Source organism: Hermetia illucens, chromosome 1, assembly GCF_905115235.1.
Source record: "Hermetia illucens chromosome 1, iHerIll2.2.curated.20191125, whole genome shotgun sequence".
Taxonomy (NCBI): domain Eukaryota; kingdom Metazoa; phylum Arthropoda; class Insecta; order Diptera; family Stratiomyidae; genus Hermetia; species Hermetia illucens.
This window is the reverse complement of record NC_051849.1, coordinates 8534333-8558163: the sequence shown is the minus strand read 5'-3', so window position 1 is coordinate 8558163 and position 23831 is coordinate 8534333. Positions and strand designations below refer to the sequence as shown.

Below are 23831 nucleotides of genomic sequence, written 5' to 3'. Positions count from 1 at the left end.
GCCCCCGTCGGACCGTCGATCGTCATCTCCTCCAACAGCTCGTTGGCGGCGTCGATTGGGTCAAGGTCGTCGTCCGGTTTTGCGGAGCGGAACACTTTTACTTTGGCATACCTGACTCCGAACCACACTTTGTAATCGGCCTTTTTCAGTGCCTCCAGGCACTCCTCGTTTATGCGGAGTAGTACGGGCTGGCTGTTTATCTGAGGTTCCTCCTCCTTTATAACAACCCAGTCGTCCATGGGAATCCCGTGGTTGTGAAGGCGCAGGAAATGGACCAGCTTGTCCTTCTCCATGCGGATCTTCGGCAACCAAATGCGAGCGACCGGTCTCCTGGGAATCTCGTCGTAAGGGATAGTCTTGAGCTTAACGCCCTCCCAAGCGTCGCTGATCTTAGCGACGCACGAGCCGAGAAAGTCCTTAGAGAACTGGTCCATGCAAGCTATTACGTGGAACCCACGGACCACATGAGATGAATCAAAGTGGGGAGTGAGTCCCGGGTGTTTGCCTCCGATTTCCACGAGATGTTCATAGACCATGCCCGACAGCCTAGCCTCAACACTGGTCCACACCTCCAGCGTTAGTTTGCCGCTAGCAGAATTGCCATCCGCCAGCGCCACCCATAAGTGACTCCTGGCCACATCGCTGAAGGTCTTCGCAGTACGTGGCCCGCCGGCTGACGGTTGCTGAACAATTTCCTTCGTATGTTGCTTGGCGTCTGCGCTCTTGCCCACTCTACTCCGCTTTTTATCTTGTTCGACCTCGTCTTGAGATCGGTTACGTTTTAGAGCGATGGGCTTCGCCTTCTGTTCGTCAGCCCGGCGTTTGCTGTTGTATTCATCAACAATCGCCTGGTATTTAGCGAGGTCTTTTTCATCCCGCTCGTCGACAGTACCGGCCTCCTTATTCTTGGCAATCTTGCCGAGAATATGCATGGCCTTCTGGTACTGACTCTTGAGCAGGACACCCGTGGACCTTCGCTTCTTAGCCGGTTTCCGGCGATTCTTATCGGTTTTCGTTTTCGAGGGATCCCCCGACGCTGAGGGCTTCGGGTCAGGAGTACTATGTCTGGTACTCGCTACACCCAGCCTGACGGCAGTGGATTCCAGGCTAGAATCCACTAGTCCGTCTGACGCCTCGCTCCGTGAGGTCCCTGCGGTTGGTTTCAGCATAATGGTGCTACGGCTGGCACCGAGTGTACTGCTCTCGACGGCCACTGTCTCCTGGCTGGAGGCCAGCAGCTCGTCCTCCGATGATGCGCCTGGCATCATCGCCTCCTCTTCTATCGTCATTTTGGTTTTTTTATTATTAATTGAGTCCATGTCTTGGTCCCACGAGTAGTCCGGGAAGAATGTCCACCCTGGCTGGCCCGGCCACCAGGGTAAGGGTCTTATTTGAAACTGAAGGTGCCCAAGTTATTCAGAGTTCGCATACTAAAGACCAAGCTCCCCATTGGCCACGCAGCCCTCGGCGTATGCTGTTCCACCTTGGCTTGGGGTCCTATTAGCACCTTCTCCGATGCAGGGAGGACGATCCCCGGGCTGTTACTTCAGTCCATCCCCCCGCCAGATCTACTTGCCCCTAACACATGACCAGCAGACAAGCAGATCCTCGTCAATTGGATGGGCCTACTCCCAGCCCGGCCCTACACACTCTTGGCCCGCCCGAAGACGGTTTCCAGCGGCCACCACGCGGAGGTCGTGTGAGGACTTGCCTAATTACGCAACTTTAACCTGAAGCATAATCAGACCAGGCCGCCCGAAAGTGGATACTCTCACATAATATATGCATATATTGGGTTGGGGAAAAAGAAATGTATTTGTGATTGAAATTTGAGGCTTCATTTAAAATACTTAGAATTATCCGATTTAAGTAAAATATGCGCCGTTTTGTTCGCAAACTTTTTGCCCTTTAGGAGGCAATTTCATTATCCCCCCCCCTTATTTGCAAAAAACTCAGCCAGTTTTCGTAAGCCCCTTTTTGAGGTCAACTTAGTAGCACCAAGAGCGTTTTGCATGGACCGGAAGAGATGGTAATCAATTGGTGCCAGGTCCGAACTATACGGTGGGTGCGATAGGACATCCCATCCGAGCTCCCGTAGCTTCTGGCGGGTTATCAAAAATCTGTGAGGCCGAGCGTTGTCCTGGTCGAACACAACACCACTTCTATTGACCAATTCTGGACGTTTCTGGTCAATCGCCTGTTTCAAACGGTCTAGTTGCTCACAGTAGAGGACCCAATTGAGGGTCTGGCCAAAGTTGATTCCCTTCCAATCCCACCAAACACTCAGCAAACCCTTCCTGGCCGTCAATCCAGGCTTGGCGATGGTTTGGACCGGCTCGCCGTGCTTCGACCACGATCTTTTTCGCTTGAGATTTTCGTACGTGATCTACTTTTCATCACCAGTCACCATCCGCTTCAAAAATGGGTTGAATTCGTTCCGTTTCAGCATTACATCGCAGGCGTACATTCGGTCCAAGAGATTTTTTGCGTCAACTCGTGTGACTCCCAAATGTCCAGCTTTCTGCAAATGGTTCCAAACACTTTTATGGTCTACACCCGTTTACTGGCCAATCAAGCAAATGCTCACATGCAGGTCTATTTGGATGATTTCGACGATTTTATCGGTTTCTACGACGATTGACCTACCAGTACGAGGTGTATCTTCGACATCCACTACACCAGAACGAAAAAGATCGAACCAACGCCGTGCTGTGCGAATCGTTACAGTATCGGACCCATAAACTTCACAAATTTTTTCGGCCCCCTTCGTTGCATTTTTACCTCTCAGGTAGTAAAAACGTAAAATACGACGAATTTCTTGCTTGGTGGACTCCATTTTTGATGCGCTATAACTTGAGACTGAAACGTACATTCACAACACTGTCAAAGAGGCACTTGTAGCACATTGTCGTCTTCAAATCGCCGTATAGAATGACCCGATGCGATAAGTACAACACAAGATATGTTAAGTGTCGCCATCTATTGACAAAATAGGACATTTCTTTTTGCCCAACCCAATATTACGTGCTACGTACTAAGAAATACACACAACCTTTCGTAACTGAAGCGTTCAGCTTCCGGTTTAGCTCACGGTTGTGGGCCATTACATAGGCTCGTGCGAATCCCCTTTGCGTTTATTTTTCAGGATCCGGTGCAGACCCAGGTACCGAAAAGGACACGTGAATTGTGGTATAACGACACGTGAGGAATCGAAGTCCTATGAGGGCCCTCCCCTACATTCTCGAGCCTGGCTAGCACAAAGGCGTGCAAGCACGTGATCCGCGGAGTACTTCGATGGAGCTTCAATATTTACGGACGGACCTTCATTGTTAATTTCGCCATCTTCTTAGGTTTTCGGGATAGCTCTCCCCTCTTGGCCGTCTCAGGCCACTTAGGATGGTTTTTTCGGATTATCGCATTTCAATTAGTCGTAACATATTTTTTGACCACTCTTGCGGGATCTGTTTATGGTTCCAGATGGTGAGAACCATGGATATGGATAGCTTTCATGGTCCATGGACAGCCTGATTTGATATGAGTTCAGCGGGGATGTCAGCTATGCCCGGCGCTTTGTTCAGTTGTTAACAGAACTCTTGTCAGTTCTGATGTTTGAGTTGTGTAGGAGGAAGTAAATTTAACAACGTCTTTCACAACTTTCATCAATATTTGGCAAATTCAAGTAGACCCAGGTAGAGAAATCAAACGACCTTTGAAATCATTAATTCAATATTATTATTTCATATAATTATTCAAAGTATAATCCCGTCGTATTCATCGTGGATACCTCCAAGGCCGCACCTCACCATACATCTAAGGTAGGAGAAACGTTGATCGAGGATGCGATCCGTCGTGGATCATCCCTTTTGATCGTGGTACTCGGGTTCGGAGTTTTACGGGTCCATGCGGACTGTCGAGCCGTTAATTAAGGTTTTATGTAAAGCAAAACCTTATTAAAATCAATTACTGTCTGTCACACGCATTTTTCTCGGAAACGGTTATAGCGATTGACACCGAATTTGGTGGAAAGGTCGGAACTGTGAACACTCACGCATACAGTGAGTTATATCATCCTAGATCGAATTTAGGGGGGGCCCATCCATGGAAAAGGAGGGTGTACATTTTTTCACCAAATATAGGCATGTGGGGTATCAAATGCAGGGCCTCGGTTAGTACTTTCCGAAGCCGGTCTTAATTTTCACATTTGTTGGAAAGGTAGGAAGTGCGGAGGATCAAAAGTGATTATTTCTTTCACGGACTTATTCTCAGAAACAACGCAACCGAAAAATCTTTAAAAAAACAGACACTGCCACTATATGGTGACTAGGCTCCGAAGAACCCTCCACAATAAAAATATATTACCATAATTTTTAGTAGTTGGCTGCAAAACCCCCCTTAAGTTCCTTCTAGAATCACGAAGCAGCAACGTAGGCTACAACATGCATCTCAAATATTTTACCTAAAGCGTCCAGTTTTTCGACTTGTTGAGGTTTTGTGTAAACAAAACCTTATAAAAATGTTTTTATTGTTTGACCGTCTTTTTTTTTGAGGAGATGGAAATCTTCAAAAGACTGGTCTGGACACACCAGTGTGTGGGATTTTTCCCAATTAAAACCACCCCCGACTCCCTCCCTTCCTCGCGGAACCGCCATAAGATATTACATCACGGGGCAGAGTCAACTCACTCTAACTTGGCCAACTTTCTTCTATACGCCGCGTACATGACCCCATTTTCAATGTCCGGCTTGGATTTCACGACCAACTTAAGGGTCTTATCCGGAACTCTGTCCAGGTACGGCGCTTTATTGTCTCCTATTCTACCGCACATCTGCAGCAGCTCTTCTCTGGTGACTGGCGGAATTGCTATCACACTTAGAGGTGATTGCAATGTGTCGGTGCTTTCCTCTTGCTGGGGACATAACCTCTGGATGATTTTCAGCTAGAGAGTGGAGCACGTGATCTGTGGAGATGAACAGCCTCTGAATCGTCCAAGCACGATTCTATAAGCTCTCCCTCACAGGTTTACGTCCGCTTCTGAGCAGAGCTCCTTAAAGCATTCCCTCTTGCTTCGCTGGATGCGAACTTGAGGGTTTTACGGGCTGCCTTATAGACGCACCCTTTCTGCCCCTGATGGACTCTACCTACTGCCCTCTGAGCCGCTCTTCTGGCCCGGTGGCAGACTGATCGAAGGTCGGTCAGCTCATCATTTCATCAGTAGTTTGGTTTTCTACTGGGGAATGAACAACTCCTAGGCATTGACGCGGTACATGCTTTGGCGATGCATTGAGCGAGATGGACGGCTCTTTCCTTAGAAGCGCCTGCTTTATAAGGTTAATCTTACCACACCTCTACGAAGGTCTGCTCATCCAAAGATTTTCCAGACCAGCCTGAAATCTTTTTCGGTTTCGGGCATGATAGCTCTTTGCCCTGTGGCTCGACGCATGTCTCAAAGAAGGTTGCCTGGTGATCGCTGTGGGTGTAGCGTTCGCTGACGCATCAGGACATGCCACGCGACAGCGCAGGGCTGACAAAAATCAGGTCGACAACCGAGCCTGACCCCCCTTTACAGCACCTTCGATAGCCAAAACCATCTGCGCAAAAGCTTCTAATAAACTGCGCCCTCTAGCATTTGATTCTCTGCCACCCCACTCTAGGGCCCAAGCATTGAAATCAGCAGCAATCACCTTTGGACTTCGTCCTGTCTGTCTGTCCGTCACATGCATTTGTTATCAGAGACGGTTGGAGCGATTGACACAAAATTTGGTAGAAAGGTGGAAACTGTGAATGCTCACGTATACAGTGAATTACATCCTTCTACGTCGAATTTAAGAGGGGGTCCCCATACATGCAAAAAGCGGGAGTAAATTTTTTTTCATCAAATATAGTCATCTCAGTTAGTACTTTACGAAGCCGGCCTTAGTTTTGACATTTGTAAGAAAGGTGGGGAATGCGGGGGGGGAGGGGTTGAAAGTGATCATTTCAAAAACTACCCAACCGAAAATCTGAAAAAAATCAGGAGGCTGCACTATATGGTGCCTGGGCTCTGAAATACCTTCCATACCGGTATCTGTTCAAATAAAGTTATTAATAGTATATTACTATAATTTTTAGTAATTGACTGCAAAACCCGCCTTAAGTTCATCCTAGCACCACGAAATTTTGCAATAGGGTACAACATATAGCATGATCCTGCCAAGTTCGGTGAAAATCTCACTATTAAGTTATAAATTTGTCGTTTCTGCGCAAATTCAAGACTTTGAATGTCATTATCACGCAAAAGTGGATATTCACACATAATATATGCATAAATTGCATATGGGAAAAATGCACACTCAAATGGCTTTATAAAAGAAATGCAAAAAACCTTTCATACCTGAAGCATCCAGCTTCCGGTTTCCCGACTTGTTTTTTTTTTTGGTATTTTCAGGTGTGTCCGGATAGCTGAGTGGTTAGAGCGCAAGGCTGTCGTAGGGAAGGTCGCGGTTCAAATCTCACTGATGGCAGTGGAATTTGTATCGTGATTTGACGTCGGATACCGACTCAGCTGTGAATGAGTACCTGAGTCAAATCAGGGTAATAATCTCGGGCGAGCGCAATGTTCACCACAATCCTAGTGTACCGTTACGGTCTTGAATGAAGTGCTCTAACACACTTCAAGGCCCTGATCCAACATGGATTGTTGCGCTAACGATTATTATTTCCGAGTTATCACAATCTCGGCAGATGCCGGATTTTACCTAATACTAGCACTAAGTGCCAAGCATTTAGGCTCGGACGATCCTACCTACTTAAAAACTAAAGGGGCGCTGGTGGTGTTGGCCGGTGGTAGGTCAGTGGGAGAATCCGTCGAGTACCCCCTGCAACATCGAGCACGTATGCAGAATGGTGTACTTCTGCATGGTTTGAACCAGACTGTGCGAAAGGGAAGCCATAAGGCATTTAGGTACTATACCTGTAGCTGACAATATTATGGGAACTACAACCACCCGCTCGAGATGCCAAATTTCTTTGATTTCCCGAGCCAATGGCTCATAGTTCACCTTCTTCTGAACGTATTTCCGTTCGATGTTGCTATTATGGGGGATAGCAACACCAATAATATACGCGGAGCGACCCGTCTTGTCAACTAACAGTACGTCAGGCTTGTTGTGTGCGGTATGACGATCAGTCAGAACTTGCCGGTCCCAATACATGCTGTAAGCAGAACTATCAAGTACTGCTTGCGGCTCATATTGGTAAACCGGACATGTTCCCGTGATCAGCCCATGCTTATATGCAAGGTTTTGATGGATAACCTTACATACAGCATTATGCCTGGTGATGTATTGCACCGGTGCCATAACAGTACAGCCAGAAATGAGATGGTCCAACGTCTCTAACGCCGAACCACACATTCTGCACTGGTCGTTCTCCACCCATTCTTTCATGATGACCTTTTTATAAGCTCGGGTGGCGACCACGCCATCCTGAATGGCACACATGAACCCCTCCGTCTCAGCAAAGAGCTCCCCAGCACACAGCCATCTGTTCGACAGATGCAAATCGACAAATGGCTGCCAAAGACAATTCACGTGTTTACCGTGCATTGCCTTCGACTTCTATTCCTCGATCCGCTCCTGGTCCGACTTCACCCCACTCAGAGGATTGAAAGATCGATCCTTCAAGTTAAGTGGAGTCAGTCCACAGTCTTTACAGACAGCCGCATGCAAGGGGCTCGCCTGCTCTTTACTGTAAAAATAAGCGCGCAGCGAGTCGACTTCGCGATGATGTTGTGCCGTCACGTCAACCACGCCCCTACCTCCGATGTCACGAGGCAGGTTCATCCGGTCCACGGCAGACTTTGGGTGATGCATGCGGAATTTCGACATAGTTGTCCGTATCCGCCGCTGGACGTTTTCCAGATCGGTCTTCGTCCACGGCAATATTCCGAATGCATAAGCCAGTGAAGGGATAGCGAATACATTCAACGCGCTCATTTTATTCTTCCCCGAGAGATGCGATTTCAGCACCAGCTTTACACGTCGCAGGAATTCGGACAGCAAAGCTTCCTTCAAATCACCAACTCGAGCATGGGTTCCTTGCAGAATTCCTAGGTACTTGTAGAAGTCTGTCTCGGTCATAGCTTCGATGTGGAGGTCACCAATGCTATGTCCGGCATACGGCTCGTGATGACCTTTGCGGATGGCTTGGATTCGACATTTGTCTAATCCAAACTCCATCCGAATATCACGGCTGAACATGCCTATTATTCGCAACAGACTTCTAAGGTGGTTGTCAGTACCAGCATACAGCTTGATGTCATCTAGGTACATCAAGTGTGTCAGTTCGCACTTAGCACGTAGGCCATATTTTATTGCAAAACCACGCCCTCTAGCATCATTCAGTAGCCATGAAAGAGGGTTCAGTGCCATACAAAACCAGAGAGGACTCAATGAATCCCGCTGGAAGATGCCCCTCCGTATACGGATGGGCTCTGAGGTATTAGCACCCTCAGCTGTACGCACCGATAAGGTGGTATGCCACCCTTCCATGACTGTCACCAAAAACTTTATTATTATTTTCAGGTTTAGCTCGTGGTTGTGGGTCATTACATAGGCTCGTGCGAATCCCCTTTGTGTTTATTTTTCAGGATCCGGTGTGGACCCAGGTACCCAAAAGGACACGTGAATTGTATTATAATGACACGTTAGGGATCAAAATGCTCTAAGGACCCTCCCCCACATTCGCAAGCCTGGCTAATACAGAGGCGTGCAAGCACGTGTTCACGGCGCACTTCGATGGAGCTTCAATATTTGCAGGCAGACCTTCATGGCAAATTTTGCCATCTTATTAGGTTTTTGGGATAGCTCTCCTCTCTTGGCCGTCTCAGGCCACTTAAGATGGTTTTTTTGGATTATCGCATTCGAATTAGTTGTAACACAGTTTTTTACCACTCTTGAGGGATTTGCTTATGGTTCCAGATGGAGAGGATCAAATTATGGATAACCTTCATAGTCCATGGATAGCCTGATTTGATGAGTTCAGCGAGGAAGTGAACCATGCCCGGCGCTTTCTTCATTTGTTGTAGACCCAGGGGACTTTCAAGAAATCAAACGACCTTTGAAATCATTAATTCAATATTATTATTTCATATAATTATTCAAAGTATAATCTCATCGTATTCACTTTTACACTTTTTCAGTATTTTTTTTTGTTTTTGTTTTCCTACTGTTACATCTTATCGTCTCCATCTTTCACGCCTCTCAACTGATAACCTCTTAGATAGTAAGTCTAGATTTACATATGTAGAAATCTTTTCAATAAGTTCTCTGCATTTTCTTCGGTTCTGAGTTTTTCTTCATTATTCAATATTCTATAAATTATTCATGATAGTTCCCATGCACATCTACAATGAAACTTAAGGTGAAGTGTAATGATCCGTATATCGAGCTTGTTTTTTTTTTTTACTTTGCAAGATTATCAATTAAGTGTAATTATTTTCATACGTTAATTTTGATATTAAACATTATTAACACGTTACGCTTCTCTATGTACCATAGAGCAGTCCATTTGAACTACATCTTTTCATATGTACTAATATATGTATTACAATTTTAAAATTACATAATTCTATACACTTATATGTACTTAAAAATTAATTTGAAAATCGAAGCGGCGGTCAATAAAAAGTGAGTTTGTTGCGCAGCTAAAATGTATGTATCTCAAATTAGAATCTTCTGTTGAAATGTTTGATTTTTCAAGTTGTTATGAGGTCGGATCAATCAAGATAAATTGCATCGTAAACTTATTATTGTGACTATTGGCAGGTGAAATTTTCAAATTGATTTTTATCGGATGCCTTCTATTTAATGTACATATATGTGACTGTTGCCCGCGGTTATCTTTCGTCAATTAGTACTTAAATTAACCATATCAGCACGAATTAAGTTACTCGAAACGAAAAGCCATCCAGGATCCTCTCGATCCATTCAAGATGGGAGTACAGACTGATGAATTAGTGGTTGCTATTTCGCATATCAAAAGAATCTTTCTTTTGTGTAATGTGCTTCGGAAAACTCGATTTGGAGTTCAACACCCCTAGGGGCTCTAAAAATATTTTGCGACCAGACAAGGATGAGTGAGGCAGAGGAAGTGCTACTTCATTGCCTTTTAAATTGTTCTGATTGCTTCATTCCGACCATGAAAAAGCTGTTCTAGAAAATATTCGGGTTTAAAAGCAGATCCCCGTAATATTGACGAAAATAATAACATGATACGTTCTATTCCTACTCGCTATGATACCGTGGTATAACGAAATTATTGAACCCAACGGGTAGCTGGGCCTTTCATGAAAATATGGTCTCACAGTTCATTTCGGATTAACTCTCTTTTGCTGGAAGCAGACAATCGAAAATCTGCAAACTTTAAAATATGGACAACTAGTTTTCCTCGATATTGTCTATGCTACCTACGGCTCGCTATCGGTTTAGAACGAATTTTCACTGTTCTGGTTTCTTCGTTTTCATACTTTTAAGAGTATAATACCAACGAGTTCGTCACTCAGGCATTAGCTATCATAAAGTCCTTCTTTTCGGTTTTTTATTTGAGATTTCCATTTACGTTTCCTTAACTTTTATTTTGTTTTGATGAATTTAAAGCAAACAGTCTATTTCCATTTCTAAATTTGTATTTCCACTTTCGTAACCTATTAAATGTCTGCATTCTGCATCGTTTAACTCTAAGCGTTTTGGATTTTATGTAAATATAGATCGTTTTTGTAATACATGAAGATATTCCAATGGTAGATTCAAGTTGTGTAATGTATCTTTGTGTGTAGAGTGTAGCAAAAAAGAATAAATAAAATTTGTCATTGTTCCAGGCAACAAAATCAGTTGAAATAAACGTTGGGAGTTCATTACACAATGAAGTTGATGGACAACAACAATGCCACGAAGCAAATGCGGCGATTAAATATTTCTCTACGCTACTTTTTACAGTCATTCGTCACTTCCCATCACCGTAAGTTTCGTCTATCGAAAAGAGTTTCAACGCAAACGATTCAATAAATAAATTAAAACAAACTTTTCACAAATATGTCTATATTTTTTTTAGTAAATTAAGTTCGAAAAAATACAAATGTAATCTTAAAATACTTAAAAAGGAATACTTTCGCCTAATCAAGAAGTGGGGATACTGTGTAAAATTACATCCCTAAGTAGCGCATTACGATTATTCCTATTTGTGATATACAAAAGTCCTTATCATTAAAAAGTAAGCCTACTACACGGATTTTTTTGAGAATAAGTTAAAAAATTAACACAAAAGGCAACTAAAAAAAATCTCCGCTTACTATTCGCGTTGTCGTAGTTTCGTGACATTGTAAAAAAGTACAAAAATCTCTCTTCCCTTAAAAGATACACACAAAATTAAAGAACGCTCAACTTAAAACGTAAAAACCTATTAAAAATATATCAATAAAATACTGCCTGTGTGTGATTCCACTCCCTTACTGAGCACATTTCTAAATCTTTGTACAATGCAGTAAATAAACCCAAGATTGTGTACTGTCTCTCCGTCATTCCGTCATTCCTTTCCTATTTTTCTATCCATTAATAATAAATTTGATTCTTACTTTCGAAAATATATTTACAACGCGAAACACAAATCACTAATGTATTTCTCTGATGTCTACTGCAATGATAATCGACGCGAATAGAATATTAATTTGTCGTCAGAGTAGTTTCAGCTGCTAGTCATTTGTATACTTGGTGTGGTGCGCTTGATGTCATGAATGTTTGTCAGTCAGTTCTGCCCATCGGACTTCGAAAAATTTACGCATACCATGTCCAGCTTTACCAACTGGCGAATCGTCCTCATTAAACATTTCACAGTTGTCGAATATTTGTCGGACATCGACACAGAAGTCTTCACGTGATTTATACCTGTTGACAAGAAAAACGGATTGTTAATGTTGAATGAGTAGAATATATAAGATATAAACGAATTGTGATATAAATAATGTACGTAGTAATTAAAAAGAGAGTGTGTAGTAAATTATATTGGATTAGACACCATCGGGTTAATGGGAGCGCGGGGCTCTCGAATTTTATTATCAAAAAGACGGGGGTCGAGAGAGTCCAAGTCAAATGTAACAAAATAGCAGATTACAAGAAAGCACGGGAGGTCCTCGAGCGAGTGAAGTGAAGGCACCTTTTTTCACCTACACTCCAAAGGAAGAGAAGGTGCAAACCTTCCTTTTGAAAGGCTTGGATGCGGAGAAAGAGCCCGATAAGGTGCTCAAAACGCTCCGGGAACTGAGGTCAAGTTCCTCTCAGTGTCCCGCATCAGTGCAAGGAAATCCGTTTTGGAAAAACGAATCCTGCCGCACTTCCTCGTGCTGATAAGTCCGGAGAGCCGGGAAGCGATCTGATTGGCATGAGGTCGCAGGCGATTCGTTTTGAGCGCCTGCTGAAGGGCGAAATAGCTCAGTGCCGAAGATGCCAGCGATATGGTCACTCAGCAGTGAACTGTCAAATGATCTTGCGATGTGTAAAGTGCGGGAAAGGACATACTGCAACCGAATGTTCGCTGACTGAAGCAGAGGGCAAGGAAAAACCTTCTGTGTCAATTGCGAAAGTGGAGAGCATCCGGCTTCGTACCGTGGATGTCCTGAATACCACAATATTAAGATCACAAGGCAGCAGACGTCAAGATCGGTCCAAAGAACGAAGGTGTCAGCGGCATTGAACAGTACCGTCCCTTCGACACCAATCGTCTCGGGGACCCCGTTTGCCGAAGTAGTCCGACAAGCGAGAGCTAAGAAGCCCCAGCAAGTTGCAAGTGGCAGGATGAACACCATCCTCAATAAAATATTAACCATGTGTGAAAACATGCAGCATACGCTACACGTACACAATCCAAAAATAAACAGTATAACAGAATATTTAAACAAACAGCATGCCCGCCGTTAGCTCTGCAGTCACAGGGGTACCACTGGATGGTCTCCAGATCAACGCGATTAACGTGAATTTTCCTCGGATATCGAAAAGATGTTCCGCATGATTAACATGCAGCCATGTCATTGGGATTTCCAGCGGGTATTGTATCGACCAATGAAGACTAACCCGATTCAGGAGTTCATCCTCACAACAGTATGATTTGGAGAAACTTCTGCCACGTTCCTCTCAGTAAGAACATTAAATCAGCTGGCAATGTATGAGGGGAGTAGGTTCCCTATAGCAGCGGAAAAATTAAAAAAGAATTTCTTCGTCGATAATCTATTAAGTCGAGCTGAAACAAAGGTTGAAGCAATGATGCTTATCAAGCAAATGAGTAAACTTCTGAAAGCAGGCGGATTCAACCTAAGAAAATGGGCTGCGAATGACACCGAATTGCTACAAGAGATCTCAAACGAATCAAAGGAAGTCGGACTGCATGAAATAATGAGAGAAACAACCATTGCCACGCTAGGATTGGAATCCATCGAAGGATGACCTCAGAGTTAAGTCGATAAAATATGATCCAAATGAAAGCCCCACCAAGCGGAAGATATTAACGAATACTGCACCGATCTACGATCCATTGCAGTGGCTTGCACCCATGACGATAGGGATGAATATCCTCATGCAGAAGATTTGGCAGTCACGACTTTCCCCCGGAAGATATTTGGGCAGAGTGGAGGCGGTATGAAACCGAGCTTCCAGAGCTGGAATCCATTCGTATGCCGCGCTGGATCCATTATTCTCAGAAGTACCGTTACGAGCTTCATGAATTTTGTGATGCCTCGGAATCAGCCTATGCAGCGGTCGTTTATAGGAAAGCAGAAGATAGTCTCGGGAAGGTGTCTGTATCCCTGCTTTTTGCGAAGGCCCGTGAAGCCATTAAAAAGGAAGTTCAAATTTCCAAGGTTGGAGCTGAAGATGGAAAGAATGATTTCTATAATGGACCTGAAGCAGACATGTTCCTATGATCAGGAACCCAGAGGACGGTGACTTTGAGCATGACGCCCAGATTATTCAGCGGGTCCCTGCACTGCCTCAGAAGTCGGGGGAATGTTGCCACTGAGTACAAAGCCTGAATGGCCATGTTATGTTTGCAGCTCGAATCATACCCCAGCCATTGACAGGCCTGGAATACACTGGCAATCTTTGATCTGTTGGCGAAAAATGCTGTGTTATAACCTTACAACGCGTCGCCAGTCTTCCATGCCCTAGTTGGAAAGGCCAAACCAACCTCTTGAAACCCGGCTTGCGGATGGAATAGTCCGTTTGAAATACCCAGAGTTCCCGAAATGCTTTGTCTTGGATATTATGGCCATAGGGCTTTGCTGTCAAACATCCGGACTCAAATGGTCTGACAGCACGCTAAAGAGTATTTAATATGGAGGTTCACATTGAGAAATCTGCCAAGCAGCACTGAGATATCTGGCCTAATATTGAGAATCGTAGGAAAAAAGCTTAATGCGCAATCACCTGTTTAGAGGGGGAAATGGACTGGAAGGTGGTAAATGTGTCGTGGGATCGAAAAGTGGGGAAAATTGATGAAAATTGTATTGGACGAAACAAGGCTCTGTTCAGACATTCTCGGCCGGGGACCCCATCGCCTTACAAAGGTCCTCTTTCTGGCTTAGACGGCTACATAGGTCGTCTTAACCCCCAATTCTAAGTTTCGTCTCCAATTTAACCTAAGAACCAGGATCACACCCAGATGTTTGACATCGGTAGAAAGTACTAATCTTTCCTCATTTAGTAATGGAGAGTGACATTCGGGCTTCCTTGACTTAGTGGTAAATACCATCAATTCCATTTTGGTTGAATCTATTCCGAGTCCAGATCTTACAGCCCACACACACACTTTTTCAAACGCGTCCTCCATGGTTTCACTCATAACGGAGAGAAACATCCCAAACACCAATATCACCAGCCGGCATAAGCCACGACCTTCATCCTGATCCTATCTACGGACCCTGGATCCATCCCTACCAGCCAGTCGCTGGAGAATGCCGTCCCCATGTACTCGAGGAGGGCGATCAAACCTGGGTCTACAAGGGACTCATCTGAAGTGGCTCTTGCTACAAAGCCTCATCGGAGGTTATCTGATACAATCGGAACCGGGATGGCTATCTAGAGGACACCCAAATTGCAGACCAATCAGATACAAGTCTGCAGGTCCGGATGGCGCTAGTAATAGAGGGAATGGATGCCCTGGGTCTACATATTCGGAATATATATCGTGTATGCCTAGCACACGCTTATATTCCAATTAACTAGCGCGATGTGAAGGTGTTATTTATCCTCAAACCAGGGAAACCCACCCACACAAATGCAAAAAGTTCCGACCGATCTGTATAACGATGGATTGGTTCATAAGGAATACACACATTCCTAAGTGGCCACTTCACCATAGGGAACACGCCTACCAGAAAAGCAAATCCACGGAGACAGCACTCCATGAACTCACGACAAAAATTGAAAAGGCGATGTCCGAAATAGAATACGCCTTAGACGTATTCATGGACATCGAAGATGCCTTCAATTATGCCTCATTCGTAGCAATTTGTGATGCAGCAACACAGCATGGAATCGAACCGCTGTTAATCAATTGGATCCTTCACATGCTGGAGTGAAGAAAAATCCAAATATTGGTCGACCAGAATAGCCTGCTGTGGCTCTTGGATGACGAAAAAGTCTTCGCGTAAGCATTTGTGGACAACCTAACCATAACCATTATTGGCAAGTTTGTGGACATAGTATGTGACTGCTTGAACGCAGCTCTGCATGAAATTCATGGTTGGTGCCTCCGCAATGAATTCACGGTGAACAGTAGAAAGACTGGACTAGGACGTCAAGTAGGGCAGCTATATGCTAGACACCTTAGCAGGGGCGGAATTCCAGCTGGCTGGAAGCACCATATCGGGAAACAATATCAGAAATCCTGTAGATTCCTTTGGTGCTGTAAGAATGCAATAGGTAAGACCTGAGGACTTTAACCAAAACGGATACACTGGATATATACATCCATAAGAAAACCCATTTTGATGTATTGAAGATTGAACTTTACTAACAGCAGAAAGCTGCTAACACAGATTCAAACGCTTAGTTGCCTAAGTATTACTAGACCAATGAGTATTACGCCGACTGCGGCACTTGAAGCTATCCTAAATCTACCCCCCATTCACTTGGAGGTGAAACGGAAAGCAGTCAATGACGCATATAGACTCGATAAAATTTGAGCGTGGAAAGGCGGCCAGTCATACGGTCATGCGTCTATCTGGAAATTTCCTGACAAACATCTGGTAGCTTTGATACCGGCCGATCATATGGTTTCCAGATTCGACTCTGTTCCGTCAGTTAGGCGGCATTATCAGCACTAAACAGCAACGACATATCAAGCCAGTTGGTGTGGAGTTGTCATCAGGTGCTGCTGAAACTTAGCCGACTGAACGAAACATTCCTGATGTGGGTGCCGAGGCACTCGTAACATCGCTGATAATGAGGAGGCTGACAGACTGGCTCACCGAGGGTCTGGATCCACAATGATGGCGGCACAACCAGCTTTTGTAATCCGCCCATCCACTGTCAAGTCTACTCTGAAGGCTGAAATTGCAAGGATTCACACAGCCGAGTGGAGAAATTTGAACTTTTGCCGGCAGGCGAAAATCCTTGTGAAAGAACCTGAGGTCGCCAGAGCGGCACTTTTAATGTCCCTTAAGAAGTGGGACATGAAGTAGGTAGAGTTGTTCACGGGACACTGCTCCTTAAACTATCTTATGGAAAAGGTTGGGGTGGTGATTTCGGCTATGTGCAGTCGATGTGAGGAAGAGGAGGAGACGGACATACACTTTTTATGCAGCTGCCTGGCCGCCTCAGATCTCAGACGAAGATACCTTGGTAAGGTTTTCTGCAATGAAGAATCTGCAAACTCTCTGCCTCTGGAGAAGCATGCGAACGTCGTAGGCGGGAAGTCATTGAAAAGGCGATTTACGGGGATAGTACAATGGACCTAACAATGGCCTGAGTCATCGGAGCTGCGGCACCTCAGAGTCCATCCGTATACATCTTCCAAGGGGAATCGTTGAGTCCGTTCCAAGGAGAATCGTTGAGTCCTCCTTGGCTTTGTATGGCACTGTACCCCTTCTCATGGCCACTGAATGATGCTAGAGGGTATTTCGTTGCTCTAAAGACGAACGTAATTTCTCGTCAGTAAATGCCCAAAATCCTGAACATCAGGGAAAAAAATAAATCTTCTTTTTCTTCAACCTTTGTCCCGTTCACAAGCGGGGTCGGCTCGTCGTGATCGGCTTCGCCATTTGGCTCTATCGAATGCTTGATCTGGGTGCAATCTCGAGGCTTTCAAATCCCCATCCAGCGTATCAAGCCACCGTTGCTTAGGTCTGCCTTTTGGTCGTTTACCATCGACTTCGATGTTCAGACCAATCTTGGCAAGTGAATTCTCGTTTGCACGAATTGCGTGACCATACTATCGAAGACGCCTCTCTCGCAACTTTTCCACGATCGGTGCAACCCCAAAACGATCGCGGATATCCTCATTTCGGATGTGATCTAAACGTGTGACGCCACTAGTCCAACGTAGCATCTTCGTCTCCATTACCGCAAGACGCTTTTCATTGTCTTTTATGGTCGGCCAACACTCAGGACCATAGAGGGCGACTGGACGGACGACATTGCGGTAAATTTTAGGGAAAAAAATAAATAATAATAAAAATAAACTTACGTAAGATCCTGAATCCTCTTTCTGATTGTAGACAAGTCCATTGGGGTTTTAATTATTTTCTTGTATGTTGGAAACTGTTTCGTGTTAACCGGCAACAAAAACGGCCAAGAATCTTCGTGTAGCTGCAAATCAAAAAGTAAGTTTATTGCTGTTAACACATTTTCCAAACAACTTACTTCCATCTCATTTAGAATTGTTTTACAAATAGCCAATTCTTTCATAAGCTTCTTCGTTGCATGTTTCTCCTTCTTCTCCTGCTTCAACTTATCTTTGTCCTTAGTTTCACTCACTGCATTCGACGGTGGCGCTTGTTGTTGTTGTGGTTGCACTTGTTGCTGCGATGGTGCTTGCAACTGCTGATGAGAAGACTGTTGCGGTTGAATCTGCTGTTGCATTTGTTGCAATGATGGACTCACTGACTGTTGTGGCGTCTGCAATTGCGAACTCGAAGATGTATTCGCCATTGTAGAGCCACTTTGTGATTGTTGCGATTGTGATTGAACCGTTTGCAGTTGACTATTGCTCGTACTATCAAGACTAGTTTCTAAAATATCACTATTGCTTGGCGAAGCTGGACGAGGTGGTATTTGGGTGGGTGTTATTGCAGGCGTTGATGTGTTTACTGTTGCCGGGAATGCCGACGAGGGTGTTGCTGGGGTAGGCATTGCAGACTGCGAACCGAAACGGCCATCAATCGAGTTCTGATGGTCATCAAATGACGTAGAAGCCACGGAAAGGGCGGGGCTGTATGAATTTAAAATTAATTAAGGGTCTATCATTACAATTTGTCATTTTAAACACCTACCTCAGAGGAACAGTCGGCTCTTCGTGTGAGGAATTCATTGTTGTTGGCGTTGCCGCCGTCGAATTGTGCGACTTTGATTCTTTATCCGTTTTCTCCTTCGGCTTCTTTGGTGGACGTTTTTTCGGTGGCGGTGCTTTCGATATGCAGCCATGGCAGTACCATTTTCCACGCGGCACTTTCAACAATGGTGGTATGCAGCAGTCTTGGTGATATGCTCGAGGGCACAATTCGCAATAAACCATTTTACCTACAGGTGGAGGACGAAGACCACCGCACACTATGCATTTTCTTTCATTTGTAGCCTTATTTACACACTCGAAGCAATACCTTTTTGTTTAAAAATACTACCATTAGTGAGAATATAATACAACTGAAGAAATTATGAGAACTGGACTTGCTTTGAGAGGAATTCGAACTTTGTCCGATAAAACATTTTACTTCCCTTCCTCTCAACACATTCAGAACGTCTCTTTAATCTTCACCAACTTACCAATCGCCCTCGGGGATATTGTCCATTTTCGGCTTGAAGCAGTACGTATGATAGCCTTTATCGCAACTATCACAAAGAAGAAGTTTATCCTCATTTTCGCCAGAGGTACAAAACTGGCAATTCTGTAATAAACGCCAATTAGTACATTTCGCTGAGGCCTGGTCTCCTTTCTTATTCTTTGATGTTTGCTGTTGCAGCAAAATTTTTATTTTAGTAACATCACTACTCAAATTCTCTTCTTTCTGCAAGTTTCATTCGTTCGTTTTCATTTTGTCCACAATATCATCGTCAGCCACCATTTTTGCACATTTATAATTTTGAGAACGTAAAAAATTAGAGAGCGACAAACGATTAGATATCAAATTAAGAGTAAAGCAAGCGCAGAAATTGCACAAGTTAAACAAGAACTAACATGCAGTTACAGAAGGACTGTTCAAACCAAACCAACTTTTGTGTGTATAAGGTAAAAACTCCTTGCTCTCGGTCTCAATAGAGCTATCATTCAATTAGGATTACACAAGGAAAGAAGAGCGCTCAACGCCACTCTCCCTATTAGTAGAATGTGCCAGACAAACAAAATTTTCCACGTTACCTATCCGAGTGATTTTTTTTGCGATAAGAAAAAAACCAAATATACTGTCCTAAATAATAAAAAAAATTTTAAATAAAAAATTATAAACAGAAAAAAATTATTCACACAAATGTGACCATCTCACCATGAATTAGAAATGTCGCATGCAAAATTCTTCTTGTTACTAACAGAAACGAGTGAGAAATATTCATTCATAACCTAATCATCATGATCTGGAAAACATTCCCTAATAATTACTCTAACTTCATCCAGTACTTGGGCAATTGGCGAATGGTGACAGGCGTGGATATTACGTCGACAAACTGAATACCAAACAAACTAATCATCACAGCCAATCTCCATCTTGTTTACCGAAACATTTATCATATTTACACGGGAAATTTACTCCAGCCTTATGTAGATAAATTTGATCCGCTGAGTTTTTTTCTTATATAAATTTAAAATAAACGTGTATTGTTGAGTGCAAAAGTCTCATCGAGTATCATATGTCTTCATGTCATGACTTCGGGAGTGCTTAACTTAGATGCGATCTGCACCGAAATTCCTATTATCTTACATTCTCAATAAAAGGTCTACCGGATTTAATTTCTTGCATTTCTATTAGAATATTAAATAGCATTTTCTAGGAAACCCATATTCAAATACACGTTGGCAACGAGTTTCAATAAAACTTGAACAAAGACGAAACATCTAATTCTCTTCGAGTCCTTTGCAGTCATTAAATTTGAAGCCTTTGCCATGTCGTCTCTAAACTTAACTCTACAAATTCTATGATAACATCTAATATCAACCTCGAATGCTTCTACACAATAATATATTCAAATGGGATTAACCCTCGATCTTACCGCTTTCATAATACTCTTATCCCACGCAACACACGACTCCAACACGTACAAAGCCATAGCCAGTTGCGATGTTGTATGCGAACGAGCTACTGCATCACGCCAAGTTATTAATCCTTTAGGCATATGCTCCTGTATGCCCAAATCTTTCTCACTGCTACAAACACTTGACGGTGACTCCGCCGCTGAATTAGAAGTTGTCGTTGACGCTAACCCACCATTATTTTGCTGATTCGAATCGCTATTCTGTAGCTGCAACGATAAAGTCGATGATGTCAGCGAAGACGAGCTGGTAGAAGTTTGCTGATGGTGCTGATTTTGAGCAATCGCCGCTAGATGAGCATCTGCAGATATATTACCAAGTGGAGGTTTCAAGTAGCGTCTTTCTATTGCCGATTCTAAACTTTCAATTCTTTCCCGAATCATAGGAATTATGCTCACAAAATCTTCCATGGTGATATCTTCGACTTCTGTCAAATTTATATCGGATTCGTTACGTGTTGGCAATTGCCAGTGCTTCACTTGCATTGAGGCACTTGCAATTTTATCTTCCAGAGCTTCAACTTGTTCTAGAAGGGCAAGTTCAACACGTTTTGCAACCCGAGCATTCCAACCGGTTGGACTGTCTGGTTCTACGAATCCAGGCCCAGCATCCTCTTCATTTGACTCGGCAACAATAGGACAAGAGGTTGACAAGTCTAGTGCATCATTTATAGATCGAAGAAGATTCAATCTTAGCTCACGTTCCCGAACACCACGCTGGTGCAATGACTGTATAACATCATTCACTAATTCTAACGCATCGATCTTCCACCATCCATATCGTAAATCACCCGCAACGAAATTCTTTTCAATCTTCTTAGGAAATCCATGATCCTTTATACGCTCCAATAGTCTGTGTTCTTCAGCAGTCATTGACAACGGGGTTGGAACGTCGCATGCAACGTATGTGCTGATGTTTCCCAATGACATGTTGGCAAGTGATGTCATTGGAATTCCAGTTGCTTCATCTAATCTCAGATCAATCCGACCAGCTTTAATTTGCATCACATCCTCTTCCACCAATTTATGTTCTGTAACGCCTTCCTCTCCAGTAACCGTACCTTCCACGAGCTGCTCATCAAGGCCCGACAGCGAAAGAATAGATTCATTTCTAAAGTGCAAATCTATTTTCCCATTTTCCAACGGCACCGTAAAATACTGCACATTGTTAGAGATATCCCAACGATTTCCTTGAATTTGAATTTGAGATTCACATACAACGTTGGAAAACAGTTTTTGATATTCTTGAGTATTGTGTTGTTCTGGGGCAGTAAGTGGCATTTCACGGTTTAGAATTGAAAACCATTTTTCTATGGCTACTTCTGGTTTTATCATATCATCACCTAATACATCCGGTTCCTGTTTCACCTCACTTTTCACCGTTATACTATCACAGACATCATCATCTAATTTATCATTCTCCTCGATACCTGAATCGTTTCGTGTATCAACAACCATATTTAGCGATTCATCTCGTTCATCTGCAGAATGGTTTAAAGGTGGGGGAGGTGGAGGCGGGAGAGGGCTACATGGATTAGCTCCAATTAACGACCCGTCTTCCATAGGTTCTTCTTTAGGCTCGTCCGTAATCTCATCTGTCTGGGGTTTCACATCTTCCGCTGTGTCATTTTCCACAACTTCCGCGTCATCTTCTGCTTGTTTCTTGAATTCTTCCTCGAGGATTTTATGATATTCTAAAATTTCATTTTGCGCGGACTCCATCGCTTCTACAAATATCGCACCTGCCTTCGGAAGTTTCCAGTATCGGCGCCAGTACCGATCTTGTCCATAACATGTAGCACGTAACTGGTTACTTGCTCTCTCCAGAAACTCTTTGCTTTGTTCTGACGTTTTAATTAGCTTTTCTAACTTCTTTTGAACTTCTTCAGATGTCATTCGATTATCTTCATCTTCTTCCACTGTTGTTATTTCACTCTCCACGTCGCTAAGGTCATCGTCCAACCCCACATCTGTAGAAGCGTCGTCACGAGAATTAATTTTCTTGTTGAGAATATGATTTAGTTCCGGAGTGGCAGGAGTGCCGTTTTGATAAGTAGCACACTCCTCCGTTTTAGCGTTCTTCACGGGGGTTGTATCGCCACTCTTCACGGGACTTTCTTCAAGTTTTTCACTCAACGTTTCGGTTTCTGACTCATCCTTATGATTCGGTAAAATTGCAGCCACTGCCGTTCCTGATTGCTGAGTATTCTCGTCAACTTCCATCTTTTCCACTGTGCTCGTAGACGTCTCCTGATTGTTATTATTTTCAGTTTCAGTGTCCGTAGATTCTTTTCTTTGTGGTTCAGATTGACTTTGTGCTGCTACGGCAGCTGCTTCACGTTCTTGTTGTTGTTGCTGTGCCTTTTCGTAAGCTTCCATTCTCAGCTTTCGCATATGCAATGATTTATATTTTCTTACTTTCATGTCATTCAAATACTTTTCTCGTTTATATTGTGCGCATGACTCAAGACTTCCCTCAATCTGCTTCAACACAGCCTTATTAAGAAGCAAATCATTGCAGAGGTGAGCCAGAATTTCCGCTTTCTTTGTTGGATTTAAGGCGACAAATGGTTTGTCTTTCAAACACATTGACAGTTTCCACGTTGTATTTTCGTGTAGCAATTCGTAGTATTGATGATTTTTAGTCGATGATACATTTAGGCAATCTATGTCGTATTGGTGGTGATCTGCTATTCGCTTTTCTTTCTCACGATCCAGAGTCACTCCTGTTAGCTGCCGTACTTCACCTGTAGCGGCTGCGTACAAGTAGATACGTAACACTTCCGAGATATTGGCATTTGTCAAGTCGGCGTTTCGCAAGGATTGGCCCAAAAGTGTAGTATGACGACCGGGGTTTGGAATTCCAGGATCCTCGATCGCACAGACTAACAGATGTGTCATCACTGATAGCAGTTCCTCTTCCGCTTCAATTGCATTTTCATTTGCCAGAGCATCGTGTAAACTTTGAAGAGTTGGCAGCGACTCCATGTCTAGAGAAAAAAAAATGTTTCACATAAGCATTATTCGTGTCAATAACACTTTAGGTTTTTATTTATCATTTTGGGTGAATTTTTTGTAGTTTTTGAGAATGGTTCCGTTAAAGAACTGATCAATTTCGATCCCCCGCACTCCCCACCTTTCCAACAAATGTTAAAACTAATATAGGCTTCAGAAAATACTAACCGAGACCTTTCATTTGACACCCCACATGACCATATTTGGTCAACGTAGAAAGACATAACTCACTGTATACGTGAGCGTTCACAGTTGCCACCTTTCCACCAAATTTGGTGTCAATCGCTACAATCGTTTCCGATAAAAATGCATCTGACAGACAGACAGACAGCAGAG

At 43.6% G+C, this 23831-nt stretch overlaps 1 protein-coding gene across 9 annotated transcripts in view; it reads right to left on the bottom strand.

Annotated features, from left to right (window-relative positions):
* Positions 1 to 11058: 11058 nt before the first annotated feature.
* The window catches only part of LOC119646702 (bromodomain adjacent to zinc finger domain protein 2B), a 149624-nt gene continuing 136851 nt past the window's right edge, over positions 11059 to 23831 (bottom strand). For 7 of the 9 annotated variants that reach the window (XM_038047269.1, XM_038047271.1, XM_038047270.1 and 4 more), the window contains 6 exons: positions 20442 to 23470; positions 19005 to 19246; positions 18515 to 18841; positions 17886 to 18453; positions 17710 to 17831; positions 11059 to 11918 (listed from right to left, as the gene is read on the bottom strand). In XM_038047269.1, coding sequence (XP_037903197.1) covers positions 11762 to 11918; positions 17710 to 17831; positions 17886 to 18453; positions 18515 to 18841; positions 19005 to 19246; positions 20442 to 23470 — 4445 coding nt within the window. In that variant the 3' untranslated portion in view covers positions 11059 to 11761. The remainder of the gene's footprint in view (positions 11919 to 17709; positions 17832 to 17885; positions 18454 to 18514; positions 18842 to 19004; positions 19247 to 20441; positions 23471 to 23831) is intronic. The other 2 variants (XM_038047275.1, XM_038047276.1) reach the window with 1 other exon arrangement.